The sequence below is a fragment of the Astyanax mexicanus genome, chromosome 8 (assembly GCF_023375975.1).
Source record: "Astyanax mexicanus isolate ESR-SI-001 chromosome 8, AstMex3_surface, whole genome shotgun sequence".
NCBI lineage: Eukaryota > Metazoa > Chordata > Actinopteri > Characiformes > Acestrorhamphidae > Astyanax > Astyanax mexicanus.
In genome coordinates, this window is record NC_064415.1 from 5,849,677 (window position 1) to 5,867,500 (window position 17,824).

General features: G+C 41.7%; 1 protein-coding gene across 1 annotated transcript in view; it reads left to right on the forward strand.

Moving 5' to 3' along the window:
* The window catches only part of dab1b (DAB adaptor protein 1b), a 127,318-nt gene that overhangs the window by 13,452 nt on the left and 96,042 nt on the right, over nucleotides 1–17,824 (forward strand). Inside the window, exon 2 of the mRNA XM_049482757.1 lies at nucleotides 12,009–12,385. Within this exon, the coding sequence (XP_049338714.1) occupies nucleotides 12,319–12,385 (67 nt within the window). The 5' untranslated portion in view covers nucleotides 12,009–12,318. The remainder of the gene's footprint in view (nucleotides 1–12,008; nucleotides 12,386–17,824) is intronic.

The window sequence follows — 17,824 nt, forward strand, 5'->3', positions numbered from 1 at the left end:
GTTGCTAGGTGACTGCTCCCGTGTTGCTAGGTGGGTGCAAAGTGTTGCTAGCTAGTTACTATAGAATCATAGGTAGTTGCTATGATGTTGCAAGCTCGCTGCTAAATGTATTTCAGGTGGCTGGCACAGTGTTTTCTAAGTGGTTGGTATGGGATCCCGGGTGGTGTTAATTGTGTTGCTAGGTGGTTGCAGTGGTATGCATGGGTGGTCGATGCGATGCTGCCAAGTAATTGGTAGGTGACTGTTATAGATAGACCCTAGAGGGTTGCAAGCTTGTATTTTTATGGTGTTGCTAGGTGGTTACTATAGAATTGCAGATTGTTGCTATGATGTTGCAAGATCGCTGCTTAATGTATTTCAGGTGGCTGGCACAGTGTTTTCTAAGTGGTTGGTATGGGATCCCAGGTGGTTCCAATGGTGTTTCTAGGTGGTTGCAAGCTTGTTTCTATGGTGTTGCTAGGTGATTGCTCCCGTGTTGTCAGGTGGGTGCAAAGTGTTGCTAGCTGTATAAAATATATTATTTTTTTGTTTAACACTTTTTTTACTGTATAGCTTTAATATTGTCTTCAATATTAAAATTACAATATAAAAAATCATAGAAAGAATAAATACACATTATTGCAACGAATTAATACAAAGGAAAACAACAGGAATAATGCAGTTCATTAATACAGTTCTACAGGCAGCTGTTGTATGAAGTGATTACATGGAGTTGAGAAGTGATGCAGTGATGGATGATGGGTAATGGATTTCTCCCGCTGGAGTTCAGCAGCACGGGTAACTGCTGCTGGGTCGTTATGCTGATTATTAGCTCTATGGGACGGGGGATCCTACCTACACTCCTCGTTCCTGAGCAGCGCCGGTTTAATCAGTCTTCTGCGACCCGAAAGAGACAAACTGCAGAACACTGAGTTCTAATTACCTCCACCAGCCAGGAGCCAGCTTCCCTTCCTGCCCTGTGTTTTTCAGAGGGGGCAGATTAGAGTGCCACTCATCATCATATGCAGGAGGAATCACGCCGCGCCGCCATCAAGACCTTTTATTACACTGCAGGAGGTAAACGTGTGAGTCTAGCTGGATATTACACATATTCAGTTGGATTCTTATACATGTAGACTGATATGGGCTATATTTTTAAAACTACATTTACATAAGTAGTGTGCAACGTATGTGTAAAGTATGTGTAACTATTCGATATGTCGATATGTCAAATTCGATATTTCAATATCGATACAATACGATACTTTAAATTCAATACTGAGCGATTCCCAAGCGATACTTTTTTCGATACCTTTTTTCTAAATTGTAACCGAAAAAAAAATTACAAAAAGTTATCATTTTTGTAAGTGAGCAAGCGAGATAGTGTGTGTGAGCGAGAGACAGCGCAACTGAGCGAGAGACAGCATGAGTGAGCGAGAGACAGCATGAGTGAGTGAGAGACAGCACGAGTGAGTGAGAGACAGCACGAGTGAGTGAGAGACAGCGGGAGTGAGTGAGAGACAGCACGAGTGAGTGAGAGACAGCGGGAGTGAGCGAGAGACAGCACAAGTGAGTGAGAGACAGCGGTAGTGAGTGAGAGACAGCGGGAGTGAGCGAGAGACAGCGGGAGTGAGTGAGAAACAGCGGTAGTGAGCGAGAGACAGCATGAGTGAGCGAGAGACAGTGCAAGTGAGCAAGCGAGAGCAAGATACAGTGTGAGGGAGTGAGCGAGAGACAGCAGGAATGAGCGAGAGACAGCGGGAGTAAGTGAGAGACAGCGGGAGTAAGTGAGAGACAGCGGGAGTAAGTGAGAGACAGTGGGAGTGAGCGAGAGCAAGAGGGAGCGTGAGGGAGTGAGCGAGGGACAGCATGAATAAGCGAAAATATGTAATAAAAGAGCGAGAGGAATAGCACAAGTGAGCGAGTGAGTGGGAGAGAGAGCGGAAGTGGGCAAGAGAGAGAGAGAGAGAATGAAAGCAAGTGAGAGAGAAACAGCGTGAGCAAGAGGAAGAGACATCAGAAGAAGCAAGAGAAAGTGCAAGTGAGCGAGCGAGAGAGACAGCGCAAATGCAGAAGAGAGAGAGACAGTGCGAGCAAGTGAGAGACAGCGCGAGTGACAGAGGGATAGCGAGAGACAGTGAGAGTGAGCGAGAGAGAGACTGTGAAAGCGAGCACAGGAGGGCGAGAGCAGGAAACAGTGCGAATGAGTGAGTGAGCGAGAGACAGCGCGAATGAGCGAGATTATCTAAGCTTATATACAGTAATATACAGTATCCAGATTTTCAATAAGGCTAGGTGCAGCAGCATTATCATTAGCAGCTAATCACTCGCGTTAGCCACAGTTAGCGGCTAATGTTGCCTGACAGCACTACACTGAGGAACCCTGAGTGTTCCAGTAAGCCAGGGCGATATTAGCTAGCAGACAACCGTCTGATTCACTCGCCTCTGAACAGCAAAAAAGCTAGCGCTTAGCACGGTTAGCAGCTAATGCTAATGCTGCAGAAGAACTAAACTGGAACTCCTGTATAATGCTGGCTTTACTGCTCCTTAATACCTGACTGGTAAAATTCATACATAAGACGATTTGGGGGGAAATGAAAGGATTTTAAATGCACCTGATGAAAAATATTAATTATCAATCCTATGCTTACTGTGCATCACTATCCTTTAGCTCTGGTTAATAAATCACATTCTGAATCTGAACTGCCGTAAAACTCAGAGGCTAATTTCATTAATGAGTCTGATTTCAGCAACTTCCAGCATTTTCTATAACTGATCCTGATCAGATGACCCTCAGCTATTTATCTCCTGCAGCTGCTGTTATAGATCCACATTCAATCAGCGCGTTTGATCCTTTATTAGCTGGGAAACGCTGGGTCTCGCTGCGTCTCGCTGCTGCAGAGCAGGAAGTCAATAATACTGAGCCAGTACAGCAGCTGTGCTCTAACTGGGATGGAGGACAGTGGAATTTGATTGAACCATTTCCATCAGTGTAGCAGTTAGTGGGTAATCAGCCCGGCTGTGGTTTTGTTTTCTCTGCTGGTTGAACCTGTAACTGTTCTGTATAATTCTGACTGAACTGATAAATAGACAGACTAAAATAAACTACAATAAACTCATATTTTACATTAAAATCTATTAAAATTCAATTTTAGAAAATAATTTTGTATTCTGTTTAAGTCACTATATATTGTGTAACAGAGGGAACTCTTGGCCTTCCTTTCCTGGGGCGGTCCTGATGAGAGCCAGTTTCATCATAACATTTTTGATGGTCTTTGCGACTGAAATTGAGGTCATATCTTAAAATATTGTATTTTCTCTTTATTTATTTGAGAAGTTCTTTCTCCTCATAATCTGGATTCGAACATTACTCAAATATTCACTATTCACTGTATACCTGTAACTCCACCTCTTCACTACTTTACTTTAACTGATGCTCTCAAACACTTTATTAAGAGACAAGAAATTCAAGTAATTAACTCTTGATGAGTTTAGCACAGCTGTTAACTGAAAGCCTGAATTCCAGGTGACTCTACCTCATAAATCTAATCCAGATGAAATAAAGAATCTGAATTATAAAGCATATTCTGTTTTTTTAACACTTTTTTGTTTTTCTTCATAGTTTGGATGAGTTTAGTATTAATCTACAATTCAGAACATTTTAAATAATTAAAAAAAAAACACTGAATTTAATGTGATATGCTCAAACCTTGCATATCAATTTTCACTTTTTGACCTAATGTCAATCTGACAGTTGTTCTTTACATTGTGGCCAAGTTTTGAGATGAATGGACCAATAAAAATGCTCCAAAATGCTTTGAAATGAAACATTTCTACATTTACGACTATTTATCCTCTTTTCTTCCACTTTAGATTTTTTGGTTTTACATGTTATATTTCCAATTGTAAGATGTAAATCAGATTGTTTGCATTAACATTCAGTACCAGTCAAAAGTTTGGACACACCTTAAAATTCCGAGTTTTTTGTTATTTAATAAACCAAAAAAGTGTTAAACGACCAAAATATGTTTTATATTTTAGATTATTCAAAGTAGCACATCTCTGCTGGATTTTCTTAGTCAGTTTTATGAGGTAGAGTCACCTGGAATTCAGGCTTTCAGTTAACAGCTGTGCTAAACTCATCAAGAGTTAATTACTTGAATTTCTTGTCTCTTAATAAAGTGTTTGAGAGCATCAGTTAAAGTAAAGTAGTGAAGAGGTAGAGTTACAGGTATACAGTGAATAGTGAATATTTGAGTAATGAACTAAAAAACTCAACTAAGTAAAGAGAAAATACTTAAGAAAGAAATCCTCAAATGCAGTCACTGCAAAGACCATTAAAAATGTTATGATGAAACTGGCACTCATCAGGACCACCCCAGGAAAGGAAGAGGGAGGGTTTCCTCTGTTGTACAGGATAAGTTCATCAGAGTTACCAGCCTCAGAAACCACAAGTTAACAGCTCCCCAGATAAGATCACCTAAATACTTTTTTGGAATATTTTGGTTTGTTAAACACTTTTAATTACTACATGATTATTTATGTGTTCCTTCGTAGTCTAGATCACTTCAGTAATTATTGAATGTAGGCCTGTCACGATACGATTTTTTTGTGGACGATTTATTGTCCTAGAAATTATTGTGATACCCGATATTTTTAATTTTCTTTAAATCTATTAAATGCCACTGACATAATAATAACAGAACAGCATTAAAAAGCAATTTTACACCTTAAAAGACAATTTGAATTAATAATTTATTATAATTAGTTTGGGATTTATATACTTATTTCTTCACCTACTTTAGTCCACACTGTTATTAAAGCACAACTGGCTAAAATACTATTTTTTTTACATTACATTACATTACATTTGGCAGACACTTTTGTCCAAAGTGACTTACAATAGTCAAGTACAAAAATAATAGAAGTTAAAGGTAAAAAACATCTTTAGACAGGGCTTAAAGGAGGTCGAAGGGAAGTAAGGCAATAGAAAAGTGAAGGAGGGGAAGAAGGAAATGAGGTTAGAAGTAGTTAGTGTGTTAGAGGTGTTAAGAGAGTAAGTGCTCTTTGAAGAGCTCTGTCTTCAGGAGTTTATTAAAGATAGTGAGAGATTCTCCTGATCTGGTAGTAGAAGGTAGTTAGTTAGAGGTGTTAGGAGAGTAAGTGCTGTTTGAAGAGCTCTGTCTTCAGGAGTTTATTAAAGATAGTGAGAGATTCTCCTGATCTGGTAGTGGAAGGTAGTTAGTTAGAGGTGTTAGGAGAGTAAGTGCTGTTTGAAGAGCTCTGTCTTCAGGAGTTTATTAAAGATAGTGAGGGATTCTCCTGATCTGGTAGTAGGAGGTAGTTAGTTAGAGGTGTTAGGAGAGTAAGTGCTCTTTGAAGAGCTCTGTCTTCTATTTGCTGTTATATATGTGAACAAACACAAATAAACACAAAAGACAATATCACAATTATTAAAAACTATTGAGGTCATGTTTAATTATTGTACGATAAATCAATATTGCAATTATTGTGACAGGCCTAATTGAATGAAAAGATTTGCATTTTTTTTGACTGGTATTTTATATATTTAAAAAATTATTCACTTAAATAAAAGCAATCAATAATTGATTATAAATTTGAAGAATATATAGACAAATTTAAGGCATCCATAGTTTGTAGCCGTAGTTTATCACTGTTAGCAGGATCTGCAGTTTGACACATATATTATAAAGCGAGGTTTACTGTGCTAATTCCTCACATCTGCCAGATGTGTCCATTAACCCTGCAGTGCAGAAACTCTTTCTAAAGAGAGAGAGAGTGTTCAGTTCCAGCACACCACCCTCCCCCCCCTGCTAAAGTACAGCACTTACTGTTTCCTTTAATGTGTCCTTTATTTCACCTCCTGTTATCTTTAATTAAGGGGCTTGTAGCTGCTGTAGCTGCTTCAGGCGAAGAGGGCGCTCTGCACGTTCCTCAGGAGGCGCTGGGGTCTCTGTGCCGTCGCTTTTTTCCTCTGGTTTTATTGAAATATCCCTCGTTCACCTCTGTTTCTTATGCATCGTTTCAGCAGCCTCTGGGGAGATCAGGCTGCCGTTAGGAGAATCCCAGGATCTGCTGTAATAAGCATGTAAGAACCAAGAAAAAGAGATAAAAAAGCACAAATCTACTGTATAACCTTCTTTTGATGGGGTGATAGTTTTGTAGAAGCAGAATAAAAACAAGACAGTAATTTCTCACAATAAAAGAGACAGTTTTTTTCATTTTCTGAATATGAAGGTATTTGAGAAAACTTCTGATTAAGAATTGGTCACATGATCCAGGGATCTGATTCTTTCATACAAGTGTGAAATATTTCCTTAATCTGGAAATATGTTTGACAGAAAATCTGACATACAGTCAATGCTTCTATGTAAATGCTTTTATACCATCTCATTCTGCGTTACTTTAAAAAGAAAAATAACCCAGACACAAAGCTAAAGCTGTCCACAAGTGGATAGGATAAACTAAGGCAAAGTGAGGTAGTGTGAAATAAAGAGAGGTAGATTGAGATAGAGTGAGGTAGAGTTAGGTGGAGCAAGCTAGAGCAAGGTAACATTGATTAGAATGAGCTAGAGTGAGGTAGATTTAGGTAGAGTGAGGTAGAGCCAGATGGAGAGTGGTAGCAATAGGCGGAGTGAAGTAGAGTGTGGTATCATTAGATAGAAAAAGGTAGAGTGAAGTATAGAGAAGTAGTGTTAGGTAGAGCAAGACAGAGTTGGTTATAGTGTGAGGTAGAGTAAAGCAGAGAGAGGTAGAGTAGGGTAAATGAGGTAGAGTAAGGCAGAATAGATGGCATGAGGTAGAGTAAGGTAGAGCAAGCCTAAGATAGTTAAAATGAGCTAGAGGAAGGTAGCTTTAGGTAGAGTAAAGTAGTGTGAGGTAAAGCCAGATGGAGAGAGATGGAGCTTAGTAGAGAAAGGTTGGGTGAGGTAGAGCGAGACAGAGTTAATTAGAGTGAGGTAGAGGATGGTAGAGTGGTAGGGAGGTTGGTAGAGAGGTAGGTTGAGGGTGTTGGGTAGCGTGAGGTACAGCAAGGTAGAGTGAGGTAGAGTTAGTTACAGTGAGGTATCCTTAGGTGGAGTGAGCTAAAGCAAGGTAGCATTGGTTAGAATGAGCTAGAGTGAGGTAGCTTTAGGTAGAGTGAACCAGAGCCAGATGGAAATAGGTAGAGTGAGGTACAGAAAGATAGAGTGAGGTAGCAATAGGTGGAGTGAAGTAGAGTGTGGTATCACTAGATAGAAAAAGGTAGAGTGAAGTATGGAGAGGTAGTGTGAGGTAGAGTAAAGCAGAGTGAGGTAGAGTAGGGTAAACGAGGTAGAGTAAGGCAGACTAGATGGAGTGAGGTAGAGTAATGTGGAGCAAGCCCAAGATAGTTACAGTGAGGTAGAGAGAGATAGAATTCAGCAGAGCAAGGTAGCATTAGGTAAAATGAGCTAGAGTGAGGGAGCTTTAGGTAGAGTTAGGTAGAGTGGGGTAGAGACAAATGGAGAGAGGTAGACTGAGGTAGAGCGAGACAGAGTTAATTAGAGTGAGGTAGAGGATTGTAGAGTGGTAGGGAGGTAGGTTGAGGGTGTTGGGTAGCGTGAGGTACAGCGAGGTAGAGTGAGGTAGAGTTAGTTACAGTGAGGTATCGTTAGGTGGAGTGAGCTAAAGCAAGGTAGCATTGGTTAGAATGAGCTAGAGTGAGGTAGCTTTAGGTAGAGTAAAGTAGTGTGAGGTAGAGCCAGATGGAGAGAGGTAGAGTGAGGAAACAATAGGTAGAGAAAGGTAAAGTGAAGTAGAGAGAGGCGGTGTGAGGTGAACCAAGACAGAGGTAGTTACAGTGAGGTAAAGTGAGGTAGAGAGAGGTAGCATTAGGTAGAGGGAGCTAAATCAAGGTAGCATTGGGTAGAATGAGCTAGAGTTAGGTAGCTGTAGGTAAAGTAAGAGAGTAGAGTGGGCTACAGATGAATGGAGAAAAGTTGAGCAAGGTAGAGTGAAGTAGAGCTAAGTAGAGAGAGGCTTGGTGAGGTAGAGTGAGACAGAGTTACAGTGAGGTAGAGTAAGGTAGAGTGAGATAGAGAGAGTAAGGCCCAATCCCATTTCATCCCTTGGTCCTACCACTTACCCCTACCCCTTGTTTTCAAGTGTAACCCTTCCCCTTAGAACAGAGTTAGAAGGATAAGGAGTAAAATTCTCACGCTAAGAATTAGGACAAACTTTCAAGCACTGAATACGTCATCAGGAGTGCTAAAGTTCAGTAACCTAACTGCTGCAGCAGCTGGTTAACTAGTTACCTTTAGGGCTTTATTGTATGTCTTCAGAAAGGGGGGAGATTGTTCAGAAATGAATTATTACTGTCCATTTCTTTAATTTAATTAAGCTTTTATTTTACTTTATTTTTTCTTTTCTGCCTTAAATGCTGCAGCCCCTGCCGGCTGTTGCGCCATTTAAGGTGGAACGGGAAAGTTAGCTAGCTGTCTAGCTACTGAGACAAAGTACTAGCTATCTTTTTTATGCTTTTTATGAAAAATTTGGTCATAAAAACATTGAAACTACAAATTAAACTCTGGTAATATAGTGCTTATTGTCACTTTTAACAAGGCAAATACTTACATTTGTGGGTTTCTTACCAGTGATTCTCATAGTGTGCATCTGAAAAATCCCTGAAAAATGTTTGAAGGGTTAACAAGCCCTATCCCTCCAGCCTAACAAAAATCGCATCACCCCTTACCCCTCAGCGTTCACGGGTAAGGTGTAGAGCCAAGGGGTAAAATTGGATGGGGCCTAAAAATGAAGTAGAGGGAGGGAGGTTGAGGTAGATCAAGTCAGACTCAGGTGGATTGAGGTAGTACAAGGAAGACTAAAGTAGAGGGAGGTTGGGTGAGGTAGACAGAGCATTGTGTAGAATGAGCTAGATTGAGTTAACTATAGGTAGAGTGGTGTAAAGACGAATGGAGAGAGGCAGAACAAGGTAGAGTGAGGTAGAGTTAGCAACAGTGATGCTAATAAGGGTAGAGTGAGGCAGAGTGAGGTAGAGGTTCACAACTACTTCTTATCCTGGGAAGACTAAAGAGCACAGCTAAACTGAACACAAGCTAAAAATCCTTTGAGAAACATTTTGGTGTTTCCCGTGGGCATCGTGATATCCAGCAGGCGTTTTGAAGTGATAGAGATAGTGATGGACTAATCGACTAATTGGAAAAATAGTTGCATCAGATTAATCAGATTATTTGCTTATTAGTAGCCCAAGTGACAAGATAAATCTTGTACATTTGCAGCGGAATGTACACAACAGTGTACTCCAATGTCTGTGTGTCAAAAACACAAACAGCATATACACTCTTCCACACCATTGCACGGATGTCATCATCAGATTGTGTTTATAGTTTATCTGCATGCAGATCCCAAAACTAAACACTCAGCCCTTTAATGCTTCGGGTTTTTTTTTTTTACATTTCCCCCCAAAAAATTCCCGAGCATTAGGATTCACTGTGTGACAGGTTTGGAGGTTTTTAGTATTCGTGATGAAAGCGTGTGAATTCCTGCGTGGCGGCGTGTCCTGCTGAACGCGCTGACGTTGATTTGCCTTGTTAAGGAGTGATCTGGATGGCGGCGCAGGAGCTAACACAGATTTTCACTGACAGAACGTAAACCCGCCTCCCGTGGGTGCGCTCTCTTGAGCCATGCAAACTAGGCCACTGCCTCGCTGTGCTTTACACGGCGCTGCTGCACGCGGCGGAGCCAGGCAGCTATCATTACTCCATCATCATCACGCCGCGCTCGCAATCAGCGGCTGACAGACGATGCGAGACGCGAGAGCATCCCTTTAGAAAACTCGGCAAATTCGGCAAAAAACACCTACAACCCCCTGTTACCCCCCTTCTACCCCCTCTCGCCTTAACTCCAGCCTCCTTAATAAGATGAAGAAGGCCGTGTGTGATTGAGTAAACAAGCAGGAAGCTCAGTTCCTCATTATTTGGAGATCTTAGACAAGCAGCTCAAAAGCCTCGCCGACGCCGCTGTCGAAAAAAGAAAAAAGGAAGACAAAAAAGAAAGAGAGAGAGGAAGATAAAACACACAGAAGGGAGCGTTCCTTCCTTCGTTCCTCTCTCTCTCTCTCTCTCTCGCTCGCTCGTTAGCTCTGACCCAAATCAGCGGAAACACTGGAGCTGTTAAAACAGGCAGCAGATTGGGTGCCATGCTGACCTAGTTAGCACCGGTTTGAAGAGCAGTCGTACATCACATTAAATCATTCTTCTCCTGAACGCAGGGAGCCGCCGCCGCCACGCTGATGAAAATTACATTACAGCAGCTCCACGCCGGCCACAGAGCCACAGAGCCACGGCGCATCCCCCCGTTCTTATTCCTGATATCCTGATGCTCGCTGGTGGTCTGTGGGGGTCTGTAGACGGGCAGGGGGACGCGTGCTGCGGCTCTGATTTGGGATTCTGTAGCACTTGTAGGATTTCCCAGCTTCTATTGCACTGTAAAAAAACCAAACTTGAAAATGTTCTCCTTCAGGTTAGAATTTTATTTAATTTTATTCCCATTTTCTCCCCAATTTAGCACAGCCAATTACCCAACCCACTCACTAGGACTCCCCCTATCACTAGTGATGCCCAACACACCATGAGGGTGAAGACTAGCTAACTTTGCCATGCTCTACACTCTAGCTTCACTCTACCTCACTCTACCTTTATTCTGCCTCACTCTACCTCACTGTGCCTCACTCTACTTCCCTCCATAAAAGTACAGTCTTTAGTGTGTGTGTGTGTGTGTGTGTGTGTGTGTGTAATGGAGAATGGAGGTAGTGCAGTTGAACACAATAGACCGTGAACACCAGTTGATGTGCATAAAGTGAGGATAACTGATGTCAGCCAAACAGAAAGTACTAATACACAGTTATATAAATTAAAAATTAGAATTAAAATTAAGATCCGTAAGGTCAGGTTAGTCGAGTTTAACGCCACATCAGCTCGTCAGCTATTTCGTGGCAGGAAAGGTAACGTCTAATCACAAGGTTCTATGATCTCGTCCTCAGAAAAGGACTCGTAGGTCGGTAACAGTACAGACACATTCACTCACACACTCACACCTAAGGGGCAATTTCCAACCAAGTTCCAATTAGCCTGAACGCGCCGTCTTTGGACTGTGGGGGGGAAACCGGAGAACCCGGAGGAAACCCACGCAGACACGGGGAGACCGTGCAAACTCCACACAGAAAGACCCGGGTCGCCCCAGCCGGGAATCGAACCCAGGCCATCTTGCTGTGAGGCGGAAGTGCTACCCACTGCGCCACCGTGCCGCCCCAAAAGATCCATAAACTGTAGATGAATAAACTAGTGAATGAACTACTAGTGCAAAGTAGGGTAGAACTGTAAAAAGAGTTATATAAAATAGAGTAAGATCTGCTGTTTTAAATGATCTGTACATTACTTAGTATTGGTCTTTAGTTATGAAGGTCAGAACATCAGCATGTTGCAGTCGGTGTAATGTGGCCTTCAGGCGGGATAGCAGTGATACAAGAGTTATTAAAATATTTTCTGTTGTGATAAATATTGATTGTGACCCTATTTACCCTAATAGTGCTTAATCGTGTAATCATGAGATTGTGAACCCATACTATGCAGGTTTGGTACAAATGCATCTATCATTACACCCCTTCTATATAGTTTCCTGCACTGTGTTACTGTAGTAAGAAATGAATGAAAAGTCAAGGTCAGTTCACTTAAAATCTGGTCAACAGCAGGTTCCTTAATTTTTAATGCTTCTTCAGTGATGTACAGTAAATGTCTGTAAGGAACATGTAGGCCATCAGCGTTGCACACGCCTAACCGTAGTTCTCCCATATGTTAAAAGATCATGTTAGATGTGGGAGATGTTCGTGGGAGATGTTTGTGGTTTCCAGCTTCAAAGCTAAAGATAATTCTGAATCATCCAGGAGCTTCAGGTTCAGCCTGACCTCCCCGAACACAGGCTGCTGTGATTCATGCCGACATCTGTGCTATCTCTCTGTTTGTTCACAGTGTCTAAACAAAGGTGTTGAGATGCTGGATGAGTCAGCGCTCGGGTTCCTCTCCGTGACAAGGTGGGATCCGCTGGAGCTGAACTAAAGGCCGTCAGGGGAATACGCTCGGACTGGTGTGAAGAGAGAGACCGTCCAGTCCACAGGGGGAAGGTGGGGGACGGACAGTCTTCTTATCTGCTGGAGCTCAGGCTGAGGACGCCGCTGAGCCGCTGTAGGAGAGCAGGGATGTAGGAGCGACCGCAGAGCTCCAGGGACTAATCCATGCAGGACGAGCTCCATGCACTTGAGAGGAACCGGGACTCAGGAGGATGTCGACAGAGGCAGAACCACAAGCCAGCGTCAAAGCCAACGTGAAACGGGAGTCCAGAAGAAAAGGTAAGGCCAGGTTACGCTTTTAAAAATCACTTTATAATCAGATAAATTATAGATCTACAGGGTTTGGACAATGAAACTGAAACACCTGTCATCATTTTAGTGTTGGAGGTTTCATGGCTAAATTGGAGCAGCCTGGTGGTCAATCTTCATTAATTGCACATTGCACCAGTAAGAGCAGTAAGAGTGTGAAGGTTCAATTATCAGGGTAAGAGCACAAAATATTTAGTTTTGTTTAAAATATTGCAATGCACACAACATTACGGGAGACATACCAGAGTTCAAAATAGGACACATTTTTGGTGCACGTCTTGCTGGTGCATCTGTGACCAAGACAGCAAGTCTTTGTGATGCATCAAGAGCCACGGTATCCAGGGTAATGTCAGCATACCACCAAGAAGGACCAACCACATCCAACAGGATTAACTGTGGACGCTGTAAGAGGAAGCTGTCTGAAAGGGATGTTCGAGTGCTAACCCGGATTGTATCCAAAAAACATAAAACCACGGCTGATCAAATCACGCAGAATTCAATGTGCACCTCAACCCTCCTGTTTCCACCAGAACTGTCCGTCACCATAATAAACTATTGTGCTCTAAAACCAGGTGTTTCAGTTTCATTGTCCAACCCCTGTATAACAACAGACAATATTGTTTATATCGACTATGTTTATAAGACAATGTTGCTTTCCAGTTAGCAGCGACAGTTCAGCTTTCTCTTCTGATACGATACATAGCAAATTAATCTTTCCATCTCTAGATCTCTACAGTTGGTACAGAAAGTATTCAGACCTCTTTAAAATTCCCACTCTGTTTCATTGCAGTCATTTGCTAAAATCAATCTTCTCCAGTTCCATCTGGTTGGATGGTGAATGTTGGTGGATATTTTCATGTCTCTCCAGAGATGCTCAATTGGATTTAGGTTAGAGTTCTGGTTGGGTCAGTCAAGAATGCTCACAAAGTTGTTCAGAAGCCACTCCTTTGTTACTTTAGCTGTGTGCTCAGGGTCATCGTCTTGTTGGAAGGCCAAACTTTTGCCCAGTTTGAGTTCTAAAGCACTCTGGAAGAGGTTTTCCTTCAGGATATCTCTGTACTTGGCTGCATTCATCTTTTTCTTCAAATTCTGGGAAGAAAAAACAGAACAGACTCGGCATGAAAAGTTGCAATAACGTGCAACAAACCCGTGTTGACTCATACTGTGTTTTACAGAGAGCAGAATGTATTCCGCAGCTTATTCGCTCCTTATCTCCAGTGGCAGCATCTCAGAGCAAATCTTATTGCTTCCAAAACACATTCAGTCTGTTCTCCTGCTGTAGAAACATCACTGAGGTATTAAATCTGATATCAGAATGTGAAAAGCAACAACATGTGAATTCTCAGAATATTAAAAGGGCTGCAAGTCGATTGCGAAGGTTACAAAAATGGCAAAAATGAAGAGAACACCTTAAAAAAACTCAACCTCGCTGTGTGATCAGGAAGGGTTGCTCACGTTTGTCATTTTTTAAACCTGAAACCCGGGTTTATGTGTTTGTTTCATTGCATTCTGTACTGTATTTATTACGATTAGTTTTTGTTTTACACTGCAGCTCAGAGACTAAGCACAGTAAATCACTTTAGTGCATCCTGATTGGTTTGTAGATTGGTCAGTTGCTGTCTTAAAGCAGGATTATTTATGTCAGAAATGGCATTTTTTGCTCATTGACTGCCTCTATAGATGGTGTAGTGTAGTGTAATAACCTTTTACCCCACTACAGTAAATACAAATCACGTTTTAAGCTTCTCCCTCATGTACAGCTGCACACATGCATTTCTGGACAAGCTGAGAGCTCCAGAAGCAGCATCTGAACTCTATGCTGGAGAATAACGTGCGACTGAGGTTGCAGATTAATATTGTCTATACTGTATATGTGTCCTTGTTTAGTGCCTATTTCATTTTTATATTTTTTATAATTTTATTTTGTTGTACTTTAGTAAACTCTTGCTTTATGGGTTGTTTTTTTTTTGCTGTAACTTTGTGTAAGTTTCATTTTAAGTTTCATTTTAACAACAAAATCTCCAAAACAGCAACTTTCCAGGAGAGAGACAAACTTTCTAAACTTTCAGTGGAAGAAGTCAATGTACAAAAAGGTCATTTTGGAGACTTTTTATTGTTCCATCCATCAAGGAAGTTTATCAAAAGACTGGCTGCCTTTCCCTGTAAATGCCACTCACATGCTGCACTGCTTTATAAGTTTGTAAATGTTCAGTTTTTAATTAATATATTAAAAGTTACTTTTGTAATTGCTTTTTCTTTAAAAGCAAGACAAAATAGATTTAGTCTATAATTTTAATATTGTTCAGCTTTGGTTTCAGCCAGAAATTCTTATTTTGGTGCATCCCTAGCATCTCCATAATTTATTCCAGAAGCTGCTGTTTTTGGGTAAAGCCAAACAAGGTCTCTCTATTTGGCTCGTCCTGATGAGTGCCAGTTCTATCATTATAACGTTTTTTATGGTCTTTGCTGTAGTTGCATACTTTCAAACTTCTTGCTAATTCTTCTTTTTGGTCTGACTGACATTCAATCCTTAAAGCATTTTTTTCTATACTTAGTTGATTGTTTCTTGCTTCTCATAATATTATTCAAATATTCACTATTCACTGTATACCTGTAACTCTACCTCTTCACTACTTTACAACTGATGCTCTCAAACACTTTATTAAGAGACAAGAAATTCAAGTAATTAACTCTTGATGAGTTCAGCACAGCTGTTAACTGAAAGCTGAACATTCCAGGTGACTCTACCTTTTATAAAACTGACTGAATGTAAAATATAAAACATATTTTGTACTGTATGTTTCAGTATCGGGGGGTCTTTGGTCTTTGATAAGTAAGAACTGCTCAGTGATAGACATACCGGGTACCGGGTTACTAAACCATCAGAAGCTCTCTGAACTTCCATACTGGGGTCACTGATGTGTGTCAGACACCTGGAGATTCAGGTGTGTGACCCCCCCAACCCCAACCCCCCCTCCCACCCCCACCCCAAAAAACCATGTCCCACCTAATATGACTGGTGATGTGCTGACTGTGGTGGAGGCAGCTGAAGGGTCACATCGAGATTGAAATGGAATTGAATTGACTGAGAGAGAAAAAGATGGAGGATGAGAGTCTCACTTCAATTTCTCTCTCTCTTCTACTCTCTCTCTCGCTCTCTCTTTTTCTCTCTCGCTCCCTCGTTCTTTCCCATATTCCGTAATGAATAACAGCACTTTAGCATGGCAGTAAATCTGCTCTGAGCCGTGTCTGCGAGTTGCGGCTCCGCCGGGGCCCTTTTACGGCCGCTGTCTCGGTCCCCGCGATGGATGGCGTGGCTGTAGGGAAGCCCATCGATTGGAGCTGTTACTCGTGTGGGTACTTGGCTCGGCTCGGCGGAACAGCGGCGGTCTGGGTGGAGGGCTGGAGAGCGTGGAGAGCATGGTAATCAGCCTCGCTGCAGAGAGTCAGCAGCATGTATTACTGTCTTACTTCAGAGACGTCCTTCAGGGGGGATGAATAGTAAACGCTGTGGACCACCGCCACCCCCTCCCCCGGCTCAGATAAGTGTGTGATGTGGTGCTGCCGGAGCTGAGGGGGGCGTGATGAGATGCAGGGAGGGTCTGGAGACGGGTGTCGGTCCAGGCTGTGGGCTGAATGTACGATCGTGGGCGTTTAGGATGTAGAGCCTGAGGCGAGGAGGGAAACCAGGAAGTCATCGCCTTGAAGATTTCCTGGTGGACAGTGATTGAAGTGAATTATGAGTGAACTTCAGCACTTATGCTTAAATTTAGCATCGACTCCAATTAACCCTCCTGTTATGTTCCGGGTCAATTTGACCCGTTTTAAAGTTTGAAGATTTAGGAAACATAGTTAAAATATTTTCTTTCAGTATGAAACTTCTTATGCTTGCCTTAATAAGTATAATCAGCGTATAATTATGTCACGTCTGGTGCTGTAGGCGCTCCTGTTTCTCACACACACAGCTCTAATGGAGGTTTTCAGTTAGACAACTACACTACCCAGAACGCGCCACCTGCTGACATCACGCACACACCCGATCACGTGACACATCACCTTTTTCCTCCAGGAAGTCCTGAGTACTGATTACCTGCAGTATATAAGGACACGCCACGCACACACCTGTGCCGAGTATTGTTTGGTTTGTCCACTTTACAAAGTGTTACTATCTCTGTGATTGTTTTCTCGTGTATGATCTTGCTTTTTGTTTCTTCGACGCCGATTTCTGCCTGTGCCTCTGATTGTGGATTTACTGTGTTTGACCTGGACTGTGTAACGTTTCTGATTTTTGGATTATCTCTGATGATGGCTTCCTCGTGTATGAACTCTGGACTGTATCCCATTTATAGTCTGGTTTTCTCTATGTGGCTACTGTTTTCCGGTGCTCTACTGTAACATCCAAGCCTGTAATAAACAACCTTTTTATCTGTATCTGCGACAGTCTGTATTCCGTCCCCATTATGACAAATATGAATATGAACATATATACTGACATTTTAGCTACATAAAATAAAAACATAGCATGCTTCATACATTTCTTATGTAAGAAATTTACCCGTACTCATGAGTTCAGATCAGATGTGATACTATAATAAGTAAAGTGACGATAAAACACAACAAGCTAAATGAATAATGTAAAGAGAGAGAAATTTATTAAAGAAAAAAACAGCCGGTCTGAGTGGAGTTCAGCTCCCCGTTATAAGAATCTTTTCCTCTGCCAGTAATCACGTTCATCCCTGGGGACAAAATAATCTGAATTAGTAACAGCGCTTCATAGAGAACTCGATCTTAATTCTACAAACTATTTACACATTAAATCACTCAGTTACAGGTTAATCTACAGTTATTCAGTCTAACAGTTAAACCTGTTACACTGTACGACCGCCTGACGCTGCTATAGCGCACCGGACGCTATAAGGCTAGTAAACCCGGCTAAAGGGGGATTAGCTTCCCCGGTGAAACGGCTAACCCGCTTAGCTAATGGTGGATTCAGCCGGTCGGGTCTTAGTTCAAATGAAGCGCAGGCGAAAACAACACTGGAAAACAGCTTAAAACAGTGTTAAATGTAGTAGTTGAGTGGAAATACAGAAGAAAATGAATTTAAATTACGTTAGAAATGTACGCATATTAGAGAAAATGGGCTGTTTCGAAATATCTATTCGGGTTAATATGAATCGATATCGAATCATTCAAATGAAGATTGATTTAAATCGAAGAATTGATATTTTAAACACACCCCTAGCCTTAATAACCGTTTGGCCCTGGAGTGGAAAAGCAACCATTGTAAAAAATATAGAAATCAAAGGTTATCAATGAGAATCATCCTTTATCTGCCACTGTACATCCTTCCACTCACACAGTCCCAGAGGATCTTCAGACTCTGCTACAGGCTTTAAATCGGTTCAGTTT